General features: G+C 45.6%; 1 protein-coding gene across 4 annotated transcripts; it reads left to right on the forward strand.

Annotated features, from left to right (window-relative positions):
- The first annotated feature begins 105 nt into the window (after positions 1–105).
- Positions 106–21168, forward strand: ADAMTS13 (ADAM metallopeptidase with thrombospondin type 1 motif 13). 4 transcript variants are annotated; one of them, XM_075112678.1, is made up of 29 exons: positions 106–258; positions 564–630; positions 1464–1747; positions 1943–2084; positions 2459–2598; positions 3357–3440; positions 3526–3650; positions 4427–4573; positions 4908–5042; positions 5600–5750; positions 6402–6506; positions 6981–7132; positions 7289–7352; positions 7895–8021; positions 8229–8377; positions 9734–9854; positions 10563–10643; positions 10916–11097; positions 11526–11661; positions 13365–13494; positions 14162–14351; positions 15068–15185; positions 15524–15653; positions 17020–17224; positions 17730–18048; positions 18416–18562; positions 19035–19211; positions 19557–19741; positions 20030–21168. In XM_075112678.1, exons 1-29 carry the CDS (start codon positions 184–186, stop codon positions 20186–20188), a joined length of 4227 nt encoding a protein of 1408 aa, XP_074968779.1. In that variant the 5' UTR covers positions 106–183; the 3' UTR covers positions 20189–21168. The 4 variants fall into 4 exon arrangements, with proteins under 4 accessions (XP_074968779.1, XP_074968781.1, XP_074968780.1 ...); XM_075112680.1 differs by having other exon boundaries at positions 15071–15185; XM_075112679.1 differs by having other exon boundaries at positions 2462–2598.
- The last annotated feature ends 61 nt before the right edge of the window (positions 21169–21229 follow it).

Genomic DNA, 21229 nt, shown 5'->3' on the forward strand with positions numbered 1-21229 from the left:
CTGTAAAGCCTCGGGCTGCAGGCCGTTCCCCCCGACTGCCCCTCTCTGCAGAGGATCAGCTCCCCTGTTTGTTTAAACCCTGCACTCTTCCCTTCCGCTCCACGTGATGCCTTGGGCCAAACTTCGGCTTAATCACCCCTGGGCTGGCGCTGGCTCCGCAGTGCTGGTTGCAACTCCTCCAGCATGATTGTCAGCTTGACGATCCGGGCGCTCGTGATGCTCCCCTTGGGGTTCTGCTGGCCGTCGGCTTTCCAAGAGGTGAGTTTGACCTCCAGAAAATGCAGTTTCCAGGAAGCCTTTTTTTATTTCTAGGAAAAAAAAGAAGAGACAACACAATGTGTTCTAAGCCAAAATCCATCAAACCTCACTAATCAAGAAGATAAAGCTGTTTCCTCTGGGTGGCTGTTGTGCAGCCCATGCTTAGTGCAAAATAAAGCCATGAGAACTTGGCGCCGGTACTTGTTGAGTTGTTCACTGGCATTCCTTCCAGGTTAGCCTCAGTTAGGCGATAGTCTTGTGTCCGTTTTTCTTAAAAAAATGTAAAGCTATTCTTCTTCTTGCAGAAATTTCTCGGCGCTTTGGATGCGGGAGATTTTTTCTCTTATTTTGGAACCAGCTCAGCGTCTGATGGTATGCAGGGCTCCTTCTTCATTTTGGAACATGTCTGTCAGTTTATTTCTAATCCTGTCCATTTGATAATGCAAAGAACACTTATTAACGAACCCCGATCTGACAAGCATTTAGCATTTCTGAGTCACATTACTGAGTGAGGCAATCCATGTTTCAGTGTGAAAGCGGTTGAAGAACTGGGACAGTATTGAAAATCTGCTGAAGGAAACATAATAAACCTTTCTGCACAGTTCTCCTGCAGTCCTCATTCCCTGTATTGGTATTTTTCTATTACATTAACAGATCCAGGTCTTCTGAGTGGGAAACATTAGACTAAGAATAGCTTTAAATGTACTTGATAATTTTTTTAGAATAAACACGTGGAGGGACTAGTATTCTGGGTCTGGACTGCTGGTAGTTCAGAATAAAGATATGTTTTAAATTCTCAGATCCTTAAAGCAAGGATGTTGTCTACTTGTGAGTTCACCTAGTGCTCATCCCAGTGTCTCTGTCTGGATTATGATAATTCTCACTAAGTAATACTTAACGTCTGAGGAAGTAAAACTGTCTCAGCCGTTGTTAAATGAACTGCTCTCCTTATTGAGAGAGCAAAAGCGCCAATAAATCAGGAGCTACTTTCAGAGCTGTTGTCTGTTCCCAATCAGATTATCCTCACTTCGGAACACATGAAAGCATAGAAGTTCTTTGGCTGTTGAAATGATGACCTCCGAAGGCCACAATTGTCATTTGAAGAGTATTTTTTCCTAGGGAGATAGATGAGTACGTTTGTTTTCTGTGTATCATCACTTCTCATAACTGTTTCCCTCATTCTGGTCTTGTTTCATTTCTTTCAGTACCTGAGTTTGTTGTTGCTGAGCCAACTTGCTCTTGTAAAGAAGGACAGATTGGGCTGATGTCCTGTCGTATTCAACATTGCTCCATTGAGGCCTGGGGACAACTCTATGCCTTTGAATTCCTAGAGGACCATGCCCTCCTTTCCCCTTCCTTTGTGAGCAATCAAGTGGTGAACTCTTCCTTTAGCTTACTGAAGCGGTTCTCAGGCAACTGCTTTGCAGGTGGAAATGCACTGCAGCCTCCTGGGGCTAAGTGTAGAGTCACTTACTGCGAAGGGCAGCTGGTGAGTACGCACCAAACTTATTCTTACAAGCATTTACAGCCTTTGTAGGTTTGCAGCTTGATGCACCAAACGTGTGAACCATCCATTTAATAAATCTGAGCATTACAGAGGAGAAACAGGAAGGATATGGCACAGAGTTCTCCACTGAGAGCAAATGTCTGGAATAACTCAGAGATGGAATTTCATCTCCTTTAGCAAGGAGTCGTCATTGCAAATGAGGAAAAGATTCATATCAGGCCTGTCAGAAGCAAAGATATTGCCCTGCTGAAGGACCTCGGCTTCTCCAGACCCCACATTCTCTTCAAAAGTGCCACAAGAGGGGAAAATACAGTGAGAGGTAACGTACATGGAGAGGAAGCCCTGCTTGTTGTGCTTGGAAAAGCTGTCTCCTGGTAGTGGGGTTGCTTGCGTGAGCTCAGAGGAAAAATCTGTAACTACAAATATATGAGTAGTCTTGATAGACATTTCTCACCTCAGTGAGATGTAACTAGTAAGTTTTCATTTAGGTATTTGTTATTTTGATAGCATAAGCGTGTTATTAAGGATGCTGGCAAGTGAAAGAAACCCACGGAAGTGGGAAACCTGAGCAAGCAACTGGAGGAGTGGTCGTCCAGCTGGATTATTCTAGACTTTCAGGAAAAGGCAGTGGATCTGTAGGACCTTTTATGTTGCCTTGCATTTTAAACCTCTGTGTCTCTTTGTGCTGTTCAGCAGGGCGGTTTCCTCCTCGTCTGCAGAAGAGGGCTGAGGGAGCTGTCAAACATCTGGAGCTGATGGTCGTAGCAGGTCCAGATGTTTACTTGTACCACAAAGAAGACACAGAGCGATATATTCTTGCCAACCTGAACATTGTGAGTAGCTTTCTGTTTGGATTGCTGTCCCAGTGTGAGGGCTCACTGTGTTGCAGGCAGATGGACCTCTGTGAGCGCACTTTCAGAGGCGTTTGTGGTTGCCTGCTCCAAGAACGGAGCACTGCTTATATTCAGGGTGTTCCTCTCTGCTTCTCTTGGCACTGGCTGGCAAGCGTTCCCTTGTACAAGGAGCTGCACAAGGAAAAGTAGATGTTAGAAGCTTTTGGGGTTGTAGCCTTAAAGCCATGAAGAAAATGCAGCTCTTCGTTCCATTACTAATATTGTTGTGTGTCAGATACAGTAGCACGAGTTTTACCACCAGAGCCTTGATCCAGTCCCTGTTGCTTTCAGTGAGATTGAACAAGATCCACTGAATTAATCTTACATTTTATTTTTATTACAGGATTTCTCTAAATGTCTCCCTTTGCTGTTATTAAGAATTTGTTTATGCATTTTCTGTGTGTGTATATTGCAAAAAAGTTTTTAGCATTCACTCTCCTACCCCATGAAACAGTTCTCCATGCAGATTTTTCTTTCTGCTTCAGAGCATCTGCCAAGTCTTAACAACAGTCCTCATCTGTGGACAGATTTATTTACATTTGTAGTGCATATTTCAGTGTTGTACTTCCTGGTGATTTTATATTTGCCCCTTATGGTTACCAGTTTACCGTTGTAATAAATGCAGCCCTGTGATTCAGAACAGGTAGTGGGAGTCACTGAGGTGCCTTCTTTACTGAATCCTTTCTGTCTCTTAACAGGGGGCAGAGCTGCTGAGAGATGCCTCACTGGGTGCCTATTTCAGGGTTCATCTTATGCAAATGCTTGTTTTGAGAGAACCAGAGGTAAGCAGGGAGGACTACATTCAAGTGTTGTCCAAGGGGTTGCTAAAAGCTGTATGAGGTGTGCAAACATGTGCCTTCGCTCTAGGCAGAGGTAAACATCACAACAAATATCACCTCGTCGCTGATCAGCGTTTGTGAGTGGAGCAAGAAGGTCAACCCCCAGAATGACTCTGACCCCCAGCATGCTGACATTGTGCTCTACGTCACCAGGTGCTGAAGCTCCCCTGCCCTGGGAGGGACTGGAAACAGGGCTGATGGTGTCCAGCTGCTAGCACAGTGACACTGATTTGTGCTGGGTCTTCCTGCAGTTGGGCATCACAGAGTCTTTGGAATTGGGTTGATTCTCCTGCCCTCAGTGTAATGCAGTTAGTCAGACGTGCTGTTCCTTCAGTTTCTGAAGGAACCAGAATATTCCCCAAGCACTGACCAGCCAGACTTGAGCAGACATTGTGTTCTTTCAGAGCAGCACAGCCAAACCCACTGCAGCTTTTTGTGGGCAGAAAAGTCGAACAGTAACTGGAAGTGAAAACCCACCGGTGATTTTTATGGAAGATTTCTAGTGCTACTCTGACTCAGACATTTTGTGTGACTTTCAGGCTCCTTGCTCTAAATTGCCTTGGCTAAATTTGTTGAAGGCAAACTTTTCTTGACCTTAATGGCTTTGTTTTGTTGCTCTTTCTTCAAAGAGATGATGATACTGCTCTGTCTTTTGCAAGTAGCATTAGGTCGTTTTCTTCTGTTCTGCTTGTCTGGGGTCATGGGGATTGTTTAATGTGGAATCATCACAGATTTTGAACAGTGGGCATCTGTGGGACCCTGCTGCTACTATCTTGCCCCAGGGAGCTTTGTGTGTCAAAAGGAATGTTAGGTAGCTGGCAAAGTTTGATCAGGAAGGTGCCAATAAAGTCAGTTGAATGTCTAGACTTGACTTTATTAGCTGCAATTGTTCTTTGCTTTTTCCTCTATATCTGTCTCCCTTACTTTAGATTTGACCTGGAGTTACCTGATGGGAACAAGGAGCTGCGTGGAGTGACTCAGTTAGGTGGAGTCTGCTCCTCCTTCTGGAGCTGTGTTATTACCCAGGACACTGGCTTTGACCTTGGAGTCACCATAGCCCATGAGATTGGGCACAGGTCAGTAGGAGAGCCCCAGAGCAGCCCAGTATGTTTCATTCAGGTAAAAACATTCCCCAGTTTAAGGGTTTCTGAAGAAGGAAAAGGATCTCTTGTCATAACGGGGAGTTTCCCATAGATTATTCAAAACTTTTGGAAAGAGTTCCTTGCATTTCTTGTATTCCTGCATGGTCTGTGACGATTAGAAGCTGCAAAGAGGAGAGAAAACCTTTGTGATAACAGTAGAAGGATCAGCTGCAGAGGGAGCTCAGTCCTTGCTTAGAGAAGGGAGGCTCGGAGGGAACCCAACCTCTGGGTTTTTTCTCCTCGGGGGACTGTGCTGCTTCTGTTACAGTCTTGGAATCCCCCACGATGGCGAGGGGAATCAATGCAGCAGCAGCGGTTACATCATGGGATCAGCAGGAAACCACAACAGCATCGACCTCTCCTGGTCGCAGTGCAGCCGAGCAGAGTTCCTGGCCTTTGTCAGGTAAGGGAGTGGTTGAGTTCTGTGTGCCCGTGTGGGAATGGTTCCCTGTGCGGGGAGCTTAGGAGAGAGCAGGGAAAGACAAGGAATAAAATAGAATAAAATTCTTGTAAAATGAGGAACTGGGAAGAGCTTGGGGTTTGTTCTTTCTTAGCACTTGTGTCTGTGGCTGAGGTTAAATCCAGTTTTTGCTTCAAGTGGCTGGAAATTACTTTGGTTAGTGAGTAACGTGCCTGAGCTGTGTTGGACTTTGCAGACACTAGCTCACCCTGGAAATTTTATTTAAAATGTCAGAGCATCTAGGTTTAAACAAGCGTTGTAGGCTGTGAGCTGGCTGGGTGAAGAACAGGAATGGGTTTCTGTTATAACTTCAGCAGCGGGGAACTGTGAGCATCTCCAGGCAGCTGCTGCAACTAAATCCATCACAGCCCACAGTAAGCATGTGTTGTCTGGGAAAGCAACAGCCAACTCCCGGAATGAAACTCAGCACAAGTTTGCAAACATGTCATTGTCCTTTCTGCCCACAGCTGGGAAAGTGATATTTCTTATGTTTCTATTAGCACAGGCCAAACAAACTGCTTAAATGACCTGCCGGACATGGACGACAGCATCCCTGGATGGAAGCCTGGCTTGTACTATGGAGCAGATGAGCAATGTAAAATAGCCTTTGGGAGTGTTGCCACAGCATGCACCTTTGCTGACAGCAATGTTGTAGGTAGAAAGTTTGTCTGTCTTGCTAGGGGCGGCAGGGAAATGTTCTGGAGCCAAGATTCAAGAAAGGGGAGCTGGGGGTTTTTCTGTTATAAAGGGATGGAAGGTGCTTTCCTGCCACAGATTTCTTGGCAAAGAACAAACCTTCAAAGGCTTTTAAAATGCTTCCCTTGTCTCCATCACCTCCTTCGTCCACATAATTCTTTTAAGGTTTACACGGTACCCAGAGCCTTTTGTCTAAAGAGGGGCCTGGCGGTGCTGGTGCTGGCTGCACCTAGTAGGGTCTTGTCTTAGGGAGCTCTTGTTCATTAGATTCCTTCAGCTTCCCCGCCACTGCTCAAGTCCCCATGTCTGAGAGATGCAGCATGGCTAATAGCTGCCATCTGCACACGTTTTGTTAATGAGGAAGTGCCAAGGTGGGTGAAACTTTAGTTGCTTCAGTTGATCATTTTCTAGCATTACATCTGGCAATGATGGTCTTTTGACATGCCCACAGCTTTTGCCCAGTAGCAGGAGAAATGAAGGGACTTGCCTGCATTGCTGGGTAGCTGTGGGGAAACCAAACATCTGGGACGTGCACCATTTAAATGGAGCAGCTTCTGGGACCGCTGTGTTGACTCCCTGAACTCCCTGATTTTCTTGTCGCACCAGGACATATGTGAAGTCCTCTCATGCCATGTACAACCAGGAGACAAATCCAGCTGTACTCGGCTTCTTGTTCCCCTCTTGGATGGTACTGAGTGTGGAATCAATAAGGTAAGGGGGCTGCTGATCTGATGATCAGAAGTGGGCATGCATGCTGTGGGGCTCATTAGACAGCAAGACATTGTCGGTGGCTGGAAGGTACCTGCCACTCGCTGCCTTGACCAGGGAGCTAAGGCCAGACACTCTAGTGTTAAGCTGGTACCAGCTGATCTTAGTGTTTCCACCTTGTCTGTATCTCCAGAGTTGCTTTGCAGTTCCGTAGTCTGATACCTGGACTCTCCTCAAAGGCTTTGCTTTCCACTTGAAATGACCTGTCAGCTCTTTGTTTTAACCCCAACCTCATGTTAGGTCATAATTGGGAATGGGACTCTTCTAGGCTGTTGTGGGAAGGTGCCTGCTTCATCTTGGGATTCTCTGTTACAGTCTGGCCTGCAAAAAGATGGGGACTTGTGCCACCCTTGTAGATCCCAGCCCTGCTGGGAGCACTGTGGTGCTGCTGCCAGTTTTCTATATTCTTGGTCTTAGTGGTGCTCCAAGGGACAGTGCAGCTCTCTGGAAGAACTGAACCCCATGGCCGTAGTCCATGGGCAGTGGTCCGTCTGGAGCCCCTTCTCCTCCTGCTCCCGCAGCTGCGGAGGTGGAGTTGCAATAAGGCAGCGGTTCTGTAACAACCCCAGGTAAGAGGTGGGGAGCTGGGGAGTTTGCAGAGCCTTTTAGCCGATTCAGGGCCATGGGGTCTTGCAAGAGCAAGAGCAAGAGCAAGAGAAAGAGCAAGAGTCTTGCTCTTTGCTTGTGACAAGCCTGCCTCTGATGAGGAGTTCTGTCATTTCCAGGCCTGCTTTTGGGGGGCAGGAATGCCATGGTGCCAGCATCCAAGTGGAGATGTGCAATACTCAGGTAATAGAGCTCATCACATCTTCTGAGCTTTTTTCTTAACGCTGTTTAACCCTTTGAGAGCTGTATCACTTGGGACTTGACTTCTCACAGCTGACTGCTCTGGGAAGGACTAAAGATCCGGCATACAGCCTCCATCTATCTGACAAGAGGAGAGGTATCTGTTCCACTGTGTCTGAAGACAGCAGTATTATTTTATAGCATTGTTCACATGTAATGAAGCATTTTCTCTATGCCTTCACAGCAGGACAGACGCTGAGAAAATAGCGATTCACTTAATGATAGTTTTCTTCAAAGGGACATTCTTGTATTGTTCCTATTTTCCTTATCCATTTATTTTGTATAAATAGCAAATATATCAGCTTCCAAACACAATTCTCTGCATATCCCGCAGCCTTTGAAGTGGTTTTCTTTAGTTGCAGTTGTTTTGGTGTTTTACTTACCGGCCACTGCATTCTGCCTTTAGCTAGTGGGTAAAATGCTGCTTGGGATTCTGTGCTCAGTAATTTCCTTTCATTACCCACACAATTCTCTCTGGGATATAGGCCTGTTTGATGACCCAGCAGGACTTTATGGCTGAACAATGTGCAGCAACAAATTTAAAGCCGCTGTATCTCACTGTAGAAGCGCCATCCTTTTATACCTGGACTTCTGCTGTTGGCTTTGCCAAAGGTGAGGAAAGGTAGAAACCATGGTTTCTTTGTGAAGGGGAGCACTCATGGACCTGCCCGTACTTTGAAGTCAAAAGGCTGTTTCACTGATTGTTTTAGTTTTCACATGAAACATGGATATTCTTTCTGTCAGATACTTTTGACTTCTTCCCATTGCTTGTTGGTCAGAAAGGAGTAACTCCATTCTTCTTCCATCTGCCTCCTCCAGGGGACATGCTATGCAAGCACATGTGCAGGGCTGTTGAAAAAGAATTCATGGTAAGCCGCGAAGACGGTTTCATAGATGGAACCAGATGTGAGCGGGATGACTCTCAGCGCCACGGGGCTTTCAATCTCTGTGTAACGGGAAGCTGCAGAGTAAGTGACTGGGGAATCCAGGTGAACCTCTGACACGTAGCCTGCCCCAAAGGGGTCAGTTTTTTAGGAGCAGGGATAAAAAACACAGTGTCCCAAACAACAGAGTGAGCTCTGCTCGGAAGAAGAGAATTTTGTTCTTAGCTTATTGGATGGAGTCCAACAAGTCTACTGTTCTCTCTGTGCCTCCAGTGCCAATGCCCTCTAGATAAGACATTCTGCTAATTGTGCAGTAAGTACGTAAGGCTATTCATCCCTAATGCAAACAGCAATTGGTTTATGCGTTGGTGAGGAGACACCAGCAGCTGTTCAGTGTGCATGGCATAAATGGCCCTATAAAACGCTGACTGTTGGAGAAAAGTTACATGGCTTGAACATACCGAGTCAGTGGCAAAATAAGGGGAAAAACCAGGGAATCATAAGCTGACAAATTGATTGTTGCAGTATCACTAATCAAAACTGAAGTATAACTTTTTTTTTTTCTGGATTGGATGTGAGAAAGGCATTCTTTCGTGATGAACTTGAATATAACTCCCCCGCGCTGTCTGCATTTTAGTAACTGCTCCATGCTGACCCGGTTGTATGTTTTCTGTTGTTTCTTTACATTCCCAGAATACACTTTTAAAATTTTATGGTTTTCTCATTATCCTTGTGTTCACGATGTTTTGTAATGCGTTTCCACCTAATGAACAGCAGAGGGTGTAGGCATAATCTATTCTGATTTCTGCTCTTCTGTTGGTGACAGTGATAAATATGTATGTTATGGCAGCATCCAAAGCCTGGGATCCGTGCCTCTAGCATAAATTCAGCAGTTGCACATGTTCCGCTGCTAAGCCTGCTGAGATCCTCCTATAGCTTTGTGTAAATTAGTCTAGTTCATGGGAATGACGATAGAATCTCTTTTCTGAGCTCCGTGGGATTGAAGGCCAGGCTGAAGGATGTGAGCTATGTTTGGGTTTGGGGAGCAAAATATTCCTTTAGAACCTGCTGTTCATATTTACTATTCTCCTTGGATTTTTTATTTTTTCCTCCCCCCTCCAGAAAGAGTTTGTAGAAGAGAGGGAGTGCAGAGCCTTTCTTTTAGGTCACAGGAGAAATCTTTCTGGGCTGCTGCTTATGGGAAAGAAAATGTCACACAATTAATGAAACTTGTGCTCTCAGCTAAAACTTTCCAGTCCCTGACTTTGCATAATGCTGTACAGTGGTGGATCTAGGTCCAAATCCACCTTTGTCTATATTGTCTCTTAAATTCGAATTACAAATGAAAAAGGCAGTTTCAGGAATTCAGGCAAAGTTGCTTTAATTCGCTGTTTTCTTCTTAGAATAGGCAGGTCTTGACAGACTCTCCCCTTTGCTCAGGCATTCGGGTGCGATGGCCGGATGGACTCCAAGAAGATGATGGACTCTTGCAAGGTCTGTGGGGGTGATAATACCACTTGCACCAAAGTGAGTGGATCTTACACAGAAGGAAAAGCTAAAGGTGTGTATCCTCCCCGTCAGGCTCAGTATTATGGTACCATTTGTATGCCACATATTTGTATGTGTATTCAGTGTTCATAATCTTCTGCATGTGACTTCTTGTTTCTGCTTCTGCTTGATTTTATTTTATGGAGGATATGGCGATGGAGTTTGGGTAGTCAACAGAGAAGGCAGCTAAGATCTGTAGCAGGGAGGCAGCGGTTGTGTAGGCAGAGCGACTTTTTTGGTCATAGTTCTTTGGACACAGACCAGAAATGTGGCTATTTGGGAAGTCCAGCAAATACTGGGAGCTGGGGGCTGTGTCAGATGCTTCCTGAGATGTTAAACATCTATTTGGGAACTGATCTGGCTCTTGCAGTATTACGTATAGATAAAAGCAGAGAACATAAAAAGAACAAAAGAAAGATGGGAACAGGCACAGAATTCAGTTCAGTTTTGTTTGCTGTATTCACCATCACTGTGTTCAAGCCAAGCTGACAGAGCTAAGGTCAGTGTGGATTTAGTGGCCATCACTGTTGTGTCCTTACTCTTTTTATATTAGCTATATAACCCCTGACTGCAGTTAAGCTTTGTTGCTGCCTGTAAGGCTTGTCCTCCCATGGATAGCATCCCAGTAAGGTGAGGAGGGGTTTTATCTGTAATCCCAGCCTTTTAAACAGAGGTACAGTAATGGAACATGACCACATTTTCTTTCTTTCCATCATTCCAGAGTACGTTACATTTCTGTCCCTGCCTTATAATACCACCTTGGTCCATGTTACCAATCAGAGACCACTCTTCACACATTTGGGTGAGTTGAATGAAAGGGAGAGGAGGGACTACAGGCAGGGCTAAAACAAGCTTGTAAAAACAAGAAAATGGAATTTGTTTGGAAAGTTCTTGATGATGAAATTTGTTTGTGGGATGTTCTCCGGTGGGAAGTGGTAGAAGCCATGCTCTTTGGGATGCCTGACTTAGCAAAAACTGGTTTCTAACAAACGGGCAGTCTGTAGCTGCCAGCACCAGGGGATCCTGGTAACAGCATCATACCTCTTAACCTCACTGCTACTTTTGCTCCTCTAGCTGTGAAGGTTAAAGGAGAGTATGTGGTTGCTGGAAAAGGAAAAATCTCACTGAATGTCACCTATCCGTCGGTTCTGGAGGACAGCCAGATCAAATACAAAGTGTTTCTCACCAAGGACAACCTGCCAAGCCTGGAGGAAGTCCATGTGGATGGGCCGACACAAGAAGAAATTGAAATACAGGTAAATTAAAATAGCAGTGTTGGAAAGGGGCTAGTCAGAACTGGCCAGGCTGAGTTTGTGTAGCTCTGCTGCGGTGCAGAATCCAGATGTGGTAGGCTTCGTGTCCAAGGCTGATGGAGATGGTGTTCACTAAGAGTGATGGTGTTGTTCTTCTTGGGAAAGGTTGAGGGTTGACTGCCTACAGGCTTTCTGCAGGTCTGGGGGATGTTTGTGTGGGGAAAAGCATACCGAGTTAAACCTTTTGCTCGGCTTAACCTTTTTTCAGTGCCCTGTGCACAGAATTCAGAGGGTGAGTACTCTGACTGCACCTGGCAAGCATTGAGGCTCAGGACTGGATGGAAAAAAGGGGGACTAGCTTCTCTTACCCCTGTCCCGTGAAATGAGTCTGAGTCAATCTGTGCATTGACCACGACTTTTTCCTTCACCAGGTCTATCGAAGGTATGCAAAAGAATATGGCAATGCCACCAACCCGGACATCACCTTCAGCTACTTTGTCCCCAAAGAGAATCTGACATATATGTGGATTCCTCAGCAGGGGCCGTGTTCAGTGACCTGCGGGGAAGGTGAGGCAGCAGTACTCAATCATCTACTTTTTACAGAGATCTGGGCAGACTTCTAGTCTGGCTGGTAGTCACCCAGATCTCTACTCCATGGGCTGTTCTAGGCTGAGTGAAAGAAATGTCACATCAGCGATAGATAACTTGGTTAGAACTTATTAGACAACTGAACTGAGTTTAAAAGGAAATTGCTGAAAGTGAGCTGCAGTTGCCAGTGTTAAACTGATCCAGAGAAAAGAGTGGTACAGCTTTTGAATTAAATTAGCAAATCAGCAAATGAGCTGAATCATCAAAATGATAGTGAAAATGTTTGATCGTGAAGAGGATTTTTAAATAGGTTTTAACCGAACTTTTAATTTTAAGACTAAATAATTTTCTCAGATTTTTCAAAGTTATTGAAGACTTTAACTTGAAGTTGGCTAAACATCAAAAGTCTGAGACCAAAGTGGTATCTAGTGTCTAGCTAAAGCCTCAGAGCTAATTATGAAACTTCCTTCTTAGAATTCTATTCCTGTGCCATGGCTAATCCTTTCTGTCTCCCTGAAGAAATCATAATGCAGATTGTAACAGATCACTCTGGTAGACGGTCTGACATCTTGTTTACCAGATAACACAGATACACTGGAAAGCCTCTCTAAGACTTTTATGGCAAGGATGTGGAAAATACATTAATGAATACATATGTATGGAAGTCAGTCTGTAGGACTAGTTATGTCTGGAGGGCTTTTCTCCAGCAGATTCACCAGGTGAACTGATTGCTGAAACCCTGAAGTAAAGAACTCAAAATGCTTTAGAGCCTCCCAGCTAATGCCATCACAAACAAAAACAAAGAGAAAGCTGGCACTTAAAATAACAGAAAGTTGAGAATCTGAGCTGAAGTTGCATCTTGAGAGCTGAAAGTGATGCTCAGGCCCTCCTTACCAATAGGCATTATTTGAAAACAAGAGAATAGTGAAAAGATAATGTTGCTGATTGATTCTTGATGTTTGCTTCTCGGGGTCATACTCTGAGATGCAGCAATGCCTGTCTCTGAGGGTAGCTCATTCACTGCAAAGGAGACTCTTTACAGCCTTTTGAGTTTGGATTTTCGCCCGCTTTACCTGTTAGGTTCATTATTATTAAAAATCTTGTTTAGAGCTGTAGTTCATGAATATTTCATTTCTTGTCATGCCACAGGCACTGCAAGACTGTTTTTCTCCCAGTACCTCTAGTCTCATTCGGGATATTAATGATCACTTTGAGGACACTGGCACGGTGCTGTCTGGGTACAAAGGCTGCGTGATGATATTACATGATTAGTTCTACAGAACGCCAGTTAAAAATGGCGGATTGCTAGAGCTTATTTTCAGCAACCTGTCCCTCATCGGTCAGTCATCAAGATCATTAGAACTAATTTGGACCAAATTATGATTGATATCTTTCTTCTTGTAAATGGCCAGTTTAGAGCAATCCTTCCATTTTGGCAGTGGATTATCAATCAAACTTCTCTTCTGGGGTGTTCATCTTGGAAAGGCACTTTAAAACTCTTGAGGAAAAGTTATATCAGGAAGAAGGGGGTTGTGTGTTTATAGAAAGTCTGTATTCCCAAATTTGCTGTTTTCTTACACAGATGATTTGAGTAAAGTGAAATTACTGCATCTTCCTAGTGTAACAGGGGTGAACTGTTCACTTTGTTTATAACTCCCTTTCCTTTTCCTTTTGTATCCCAGGGACACGACCAGTGGATCATGTGTGCTTTGACCAGACAAAGAATGAAATAACAGAGGATCAGTGGTGTCTGGAGCTCCCACAGCCCCTTTCAGAGCACAAGCACTGTGCCATGGAGCCGTGCCTGTACAGGTTGGTGTTTCTGGAAGCTCAGCTGAATTCTTGCTTCACTTGGCCTTTCTCTGCCAGCTAACCCAGTCTCTGCAGTCTCATTTGCATTGTGCAAGGTAGAAAAAAAAGGAGAGGTATGAAGTAGTTTCTTGATAATTATAATGGCATGGAAGATCCCGAACCATGTTCTGTCTTTCCTGGTCCCATGAGGTAATTGAGATGTTGGCTGAATGAATGGGAGACAGTCCTTCCAATATTTCGCAGTAATCTGCTAAATGAAAATACTTTGAGGGCTTGGCCAGAAGAAGACATCTGCTCACATCCCTTCCAAGATTGTGCCAACAAAGATTTGGTCTTACTCTGGAGGAGACCCTTGTGTTAATTAGACTGGAAAGAGGACCAAGAGCCAAGCCTGCCCAGACGTTGATCTCATAGATGTTTTAGTGTTTAATAAAAGGTGATTACACAGTGAACTATAGCTCTTTAGCTTAGGTGCTCGTAGTCCTAGAGAGCTGTCAGTGCAAGGCCTCACATTGCCAGCAGTTGTCCTCTCAGTCACATCCAGACAAGGCTTTTGAAATAGAGAAGCCGAATACTCTGTATGACCTGTTTCTGTAATCAGTGGTATGAGTAATAAACCTCCATGATCCAAATGAGAAATAGGGTGATACAATTACTTCCCATATAGGTGGAAGATATCTCAGATAGATGAATGCTCTGCTGTCTGTGGAACTGGAGTTGCCCAGCAGAATCTGACCTGTGTTCAGTTTCGTGATGGATTGGAGACTGTTGTGGATGACAGCTTGTGCCCAGCAGAAGAAAAACCCCTCTCTGTTGTGCCGTGTGTGGTTAATGTCTGCCCTTTAGGCTGGAACAAAGTGAGTTTACTCGCTTGGCTTATTTCAGGAGTCTCGCTGGGAGCTTTGCACTTGTGATCCACAGGAGGCTACCAGTTAAGAACCACCACCTTACTACTGGAGTCTGGGAGGGTAGCTTACACCAAGGATATCTGCCTAGTTAAAGGTTCATCCTGTCACTTTAGACAGCTCTGTCCCTCTTAATTTATGGTGCTGGATTCATCAACTCATAGTGGTGGTTTGCTTAGGGCAGCTGGTGACTTTGTTCCGTCTTCATTCCTCCTTGCAGAGTCCAACATAACCAGAAACAGAAATAACCCCTGGTCCACTAGAAAATACCTCACTGGCAAACAGAGGGGTTCTGACATGGTGGGGAGGATTGCTAGCAGGGAAGAGGGCTTCTCAGCACAGGACCACTATCCAAATCCGTACTGGGGAACCACTGCCAGGTGTACATTTATGTATGGGGAAGATACTGCTCTAGGCATCTCCAGTCTCAGGTGTCTCGCTTCAGGTAGTGTGAATTAAGAGGGGTATTGGCTGTTGAACGTCCTTAGCTATTCTTGATACTTATATGTTCTGCAAAAATGGAGAAAGTGTTTAAATGTGCCTCTTTCTTCAGTGACAGCAAATATGTTGTAGGCTTGATCTGGAGGTATCCCCCAGCTTCATTAGATCGGGACCGGTGTGGAAAGCAGGTGTCAATGTCAGTCTGGGTCTTTTTGCTCTGTCCTGAGGAGGAAGATGCACACTTACTTCAGACTTCGGAGTCACTTGGGCGTATGCAACTGGAAAATCAGACCGTGTATGTCTGGAGCCCTCTAGCTGGAGAGTGTTCCGTCTCCTGTGGTAGAGGTGAGACCTTCCAGTGCTGCAGGGAAATGTTACTTGGCTGTAGGCGTGAGCTCAGTGCCTAGGAACCTCAGGGACCTGGTTGTTTTCCCTCTACAGCTCTAAGCGCATGTGTGGAGGTGGTCACAATTTTTTTTGAGTTTGGAAGAGGGAAGGGGGCCTGGCTCAGACAGGGAATAGTTTAGAGGGCTGGCTGGCTGCTGCTGTGCTTCAGAGTTGCAGGGGATGAGTGCAATAAGTGTGCCTGGGGCCTGGGCAGACTTTGCTTGTTTTGTACGCACAGATGTGACTGACACTGCTTGGCCATGGACGCCATGCAGTAAGACTGCTTCCCTTCCTAGGTAAGACTCAGTTACAATATGTATGTGTGGCTTTTGACACCAAAGAAGAAACCCAAGAAGAAAACTGTCATCCAGTGCCAAAGCCAGAGAGCAGGATGGAAGTCTGTGATCTCAGTCCCTGCCCACCAAGGTAAAGCAGTTACCAGGAGACAATGAGCCAGCGATAGGTCTTTCCTTCCTCTCTATCTCCAGGGATGTGGTAAATAAGGGTCTAGCTACCCTGAGGATGTTATCTTCCTCTCTCCTGGTTTGAAAGCACAGCTAGCCGCAAAAGCAGCAGCGTGGATCCATACAGAGCAAACTAACTGAGAGTCTTTCCTGGGATGGTACATTCTCAAGCAGAACTAAGTGAAGCCTTTGGAGTTTGAGTCCAGGGGAAAACTGAAAACCTCTTGACGCCTTATTACCCTGGGGAGGTAGGAACAAATCCATAACCGCAAAAGGTGGTGACACATTTGCCAGCTGTAGTTTCCACATAGCATCAAGGAAATTAGCTGGAATCAAATGCTCTAAGAATCTGGCATAGCTGCTCTGAGACCTGAAGGAAATTGATTGCACTTTCCTTAGGATTTATGGTATTGCAGACTGCAGTCAGTGGAGTGACTGCTGATCTCGCAGACATGAGCCAGTGTGTATGTATGCATTAACAGAATTCCAGTTGTAATTCCATAGACTGGTTGGATTTACAATCCAGTGAAGACAGTTGGCAGCTGGAGGTACTCACTGATGGCTGCATTATTCCCAGGTGGCATTACAAAATGGGCTCATGCAGTGTAAGCTGTGGAGGAGGTGTGATGCACAAGGTCCTCTGTTGTTCAAGGGAGGCCAGGGAGAAGGCCGAAGAGATTGTGACAGATACTCAGTGTGACAGTTTGCCTCACCCAGACTGCAGGAGCTGTGTAATTTAGAGCTGAGCCACAAGAGCATGCACTGGGGAAGAGTGGTCATCCATGAACATGTACAGTGTGATCTAGGATACGGCTCGGGGTTGATAAATGGGGCAGAGCTTGCCCTGCCCTAGTTGCTGTGGGACTGGAAAGTCACCAGCATCTGAACTTCTTTTACGTGCTACAGGATGCCGCTCCCCGGATGAAATACTGCTTGGTTTCTGATCTGACTGTTACCAGTGGTGTGTATTTTGGAGGGAGATAAGATTGTTTTTGCGGTTAAGCCTGTGTATGTCACCCTGGGGAAGACTGTAATGGATGCAGAGTAATATTCAATGTATATTTTGAGTTTGTGGGCTTCTTGCAAAATGTCAACACCCTCTGCTTGGGTCCAACTCCAAACCTGCTCCAGGCTGGACAGCCTTGTTTCAAAGGCTGTCTTCTAAGCACTGTAGGCAGCAAAGCGTGTGAGGTGGAGGGGTGAAGAAAGCTGCTGAGAAGCAGAAGTGGGAAGGATGAGGGAGTTGTAGTGCATTTTCTACAGTGAGAGACAGTAGAGGGTGGGGATTCATCACTAACTTAATTTTTCTCCTCGATGTCCTCTGCCAGATGGAAGGTAACCCCAGCTGGCCCCTGTTCCTCCAGCTGTGGGCTCGGCTTAATGGTTCAGCTGGTCACCTGTGTGCAGATTCACCAAGGCAAGGAGGTTTTGCTGGAGGACCGTTTGTGTCCTGTGGCAGAGAAGCCCCTTACCAGTGTCCCCTGTGTCATCCGAATGTGCTCTTATGAATGGAGCTTCAGCGAGTGGACAGAGGTATTTGCTCCTGTTCAGATGCAGCACTTGGTGTCTAGTGCAGCGGTTTTATAGCCCTTCACTTCCCTAAAGCATACAGGGGGGAAATACCACTGCTGCCTTGTATATTTACTTCCCACAGAAATGCTGAACTGTTTCTAGGGATGTTTTCCATCCTTTCCACTGCCCTGCGTTTAGCAGCTGTAGGTCTGCTTCCCACCTTTCTCAGCTAAGGTTTTGGCTCCAGTTTAAAAATGGTCTTGGGCATGTTTTCTTCTGGAATGCAGATCTTTTTCAGATCTTTCAGAAAGTGGTTCTGCAGTTCAAAGATATAGTTTGGAAGATCCCCTGGGAGGTGGGCCATCTTATAGATGATGAGACTAGAGCACAGAAAAGGCAGGTGATAGGACAGCACCCGTGAACAACAGATCAGCCCCCCAGATCATGCCTGAACTAATAAATGTATTTATTTCTAAATACCAACTGAAACACATGTATAAAATCCTGTGGGTTTCTTTCTTTGCAGTGTTCAGCTTCATGTGGGAATGGCATTCAGACGCGGCAGGATTTCTGCCTCAACCTGCTAACCCGTAAGCACGTGAACCCCATCTTCTGTAGGCACTTCCCCAAGGCCATTGTGGTACGTGGCTGCTCCGCAGGGCCCTGTCCTGAGCAGGTGGTGGGTCCCCGTGGGACCGGGTCCCCTGGGGCAGAACTGCAGACAGTGACACCAGCTTTGCATCTGACAACACCTGCAACTGCCAGAGAGGTGAGATACAAGGACCTGGATCTTCCTCCATCTGCTGTGCCAGCTGTGCCTCAGGAACAGACGAAGACCAGTGGAGGTGAGGAGGACACTTCCAAAAAGCAGAGATAGGTGCTTACTGCGTGCAGCTGGGTTGTGGTGACCCTGCTGCCACACAGGAGCAGGAGCATGGGAGGGAACACTTCTGGTTAGGAGGGACAACGTGCTGTTCCTTCCAGCGTGCCATGAGCTGTCCATCCTATCTGAGCTAGGAACAATGACTCCCTTCCTTGGGCTTCCCAAAGCTCTTCTGAGTTGGGACTCCTTGGGGCAGTGGCTGACTCTTCCTGGGCTTTACCCAGAAAGTGTGCACTTGTCTGTTCATTAGGCCATGAAGAGAATGGGGGCTGTTTTCAAGCAGCTGTAGTTCCTTCTGGGTGTGTTTCTCATCTGTCTCTGCTGTACAGACGTCTGTGGAAAGCTCTTTCTTAATGCCACCGGGGTCATCAACATGACGGGTGTAGAGAGCAGCGACTGCACTGTGGCCATCGGACGTCCTCTCAGGGAGGAGATAACAGTCAGCATCCTGGAGAGCTCCCTCAACTGCAGTGCAGGTACTGCCCAGGGCGTGCTGGGGACCAGCCTGGCCCTTTGGGAAACCCGCACGTCTTTGCCCATGTGCTTTTGGTGCCCTGAAAGGTTCTTGCTGCCTTGCGGCCTGTGTAATCTCTGAAACCATTTCACAAGTTTTTCTGTCCCACCGAACAGTTGCCAGATGGGACTTGATGAGGGTGATGCCTTTCCTTCCACTACATAATAGTTTCTTACCTATTTTATTGATAGATCTGAGATGAAAGGAGTTTACGGGGTTAAAGAAGCTGCTTGCTTTGGCCTGTTATAAACTCTCGCCGTGGTATACCCTCTAGCTGGAATCGGTATGGATAGATTAGTTAACTGGACTGCTTTCATGACAGATTTTTATAAGATAGGGACAAGATGCAGAAATTACTTGATTCCAGACCTATGTAAGATAGATTGCGGTCTTTTACTTAAAGTGTTTCTAGTCCCTGTGCTCATCCATTCCAGGTGAGGTGGTGCTGTTTTCTGGGCGAATGATGTGGCGGACAGGCTGCAGGAACCTCCCTTTGTCACTGATAAATTCCAGAACGAACACACTGATTGTGAAACAGCGTGTTTTGCTGCCAGGAAATGGGGTCATTCTTCAGTACAACAGCAGAACTGCAACTAAAAAATATTACCAAGGTACCTTACTGAAAGCTTTGCTATTGCTTTAGATTAAGGCACACATGACAAGGCCCACATTGTTCCATGGATCATGGTTTCCTATGGAAATCTATGGAAACCTTGCTTCATTTTTAGCAGCTGAGAAGCCCCTTATTGAGGAGTGTTGGAATTTATATTATTTGTGGACTAGCCCTCCGTTTTCAAGGCAAGCCCCCTGCAGGTGTTTGCTGGTGCTTGGAGGTTCCCAGACGAAAATCCTTAGAGAAGCTTTTCTGCCTGTGTTTAATTTAAATGATTTCTTTCTTGGAGATGCTGGACACTTCTCTAAATCATTTTCTTTTCTGCTCCCTTTCCCCCTCTCAGACTGTGACAAGCAGCTGTTTGGTCCCCAAGGCGAAATAGTGAATCCTGTGCAATTGCCTGATCAAAGGCAAGAAGTAGTGTGTCGGACCTTCATCAACGTGGCTCCTCAGCATCGCATAGCTATCCGCGCCCTATATATTGACCTGGGCAATGAGAGCAACCAAACACATTTTAATTACATCCTGGTGAGTCAGAGACCTACAGGGGATGATTTGGATGGGAACGGATCCATCTCCTCATTAGAGATTTCCATCCAGATGCAAAGTTCAATCACACATCCTAGAAGGTCAAACTCTGATCTCTGTTATGCAAATGTAGAGGTGAATGAGCACTACTGATATCTATTGTATTTCTTCTAACCTTTGTATAGGGCAGCTTTTGCTCTGAGCGACCAATTTGCAAGTCCCTGGTATTTTGTGAGTACTTCACCTGTAGGCTGCTATGATATGATAGTTTGGTCTTTCTTTATGCAGGTCCGTGACATAAACACCATGAAGACGATGGTGTTCCATGGGAAGCAACAATTCTTCTGGCAGTCAACAGGAAGCCAAGCTGAAATAGAATTTCATGAAAATGTTAAGGATCGCCGAACCAGTTTCCGGGCTGAATATCGTGCTATTGAGCCCAAATAAAAGGGGCTGGGGCCGCTGCACTGAGAAAGGCCGTGGTCCAGTTAGTCACTGCTGCGTGTTCACTGCTCGAGGTCTCATGCGTCATTTAATCTTTTTGCAACTGCTTCCCCTTCCATTGAGTAAGAACAATAATATCTACTGACTCCTTTGGGGTCTCAGCTAATATTTATAAAGGTTATGCGAAAGACAAGTAGCTACCAAATATTTAGCAAATAGTCCTCATACAGATTTTCTGTCTGTGTTGATTGGTGTTAATGGAGTTTATATGGCTGCAGTTAGTGACTTGGCCACTGAAGTGTCAGGGTCCTGCTTCTGTAAAATGCTGTGACCTTTTAGGATAATAATTTAATTTCTCAGTGGCTCAGTGTCCCATTACAAACCCCTGTATACCACAAGTATCTGCGATTATGGTTTAGACATTAAGTTTCACGCTCCTGCAGTGTAAATGCCCCTTAAAACTGAGGCGCGTTGAAATTCTGGAACGTTATAAAGAAGGCAAAGATGTGTATGAGGACAAACTGCTAGCACAAGACTAGCGATGTGTGGGGGCAAGGCAGTTTCTTTGCCCAGGAGGGTAGTGCAACGCTGGGACAGGTCACTTGGAAAGCTTGAACGTTTTCAGGAGTTGTCTAGACCGAGGCACCGCTGACACAGTCAAGCCCTGGTGACATTTGGCTTTCTATGGGAGGACTAAGTGACATCCAGAGGTCCCTCCGTAGCCACCCCTTCTGTGGTTCTACTATTATATATCTGACAGTGATACCAGTACTTCTTTTCTATGGGAAAATAAAATAATTCTGTCTCTTAATGATGGGTTTGGTGCCAAGCTGTGTTTACTCAGAAGCTGTGCTATTAATCTGCTTGTATCTTCATCTCACAGGAAATGTGCAATGAGAGATTGTTGAGACTGCATGGTACAAGCTGTAGCAGGAAGAGGTATTTTAGAGCAGTGACAAATATTCACTCAAGTTTGATTTAAATACATTTTTTTGGTTGTTTTTATTTAATATCTTGAACGTCGGACCGTGCTTTGGTCCAAAT

The sequence above is a fragment of the Phalacrocorax aristotelis genome, chromosome 17 (genome assembly GCF_949628215.1).
Source record: "Phalacrocorax aristotelis chromosome 17, bGulAri2.1, whole genome shotgun sequence".
Lineage (NCBI taxonomy): Eukaryota > Metazoa > Chordata > Aves > Suliformes > Phalacrocoracidae > Phalacrocorax > Phalacrocorax aristotelis.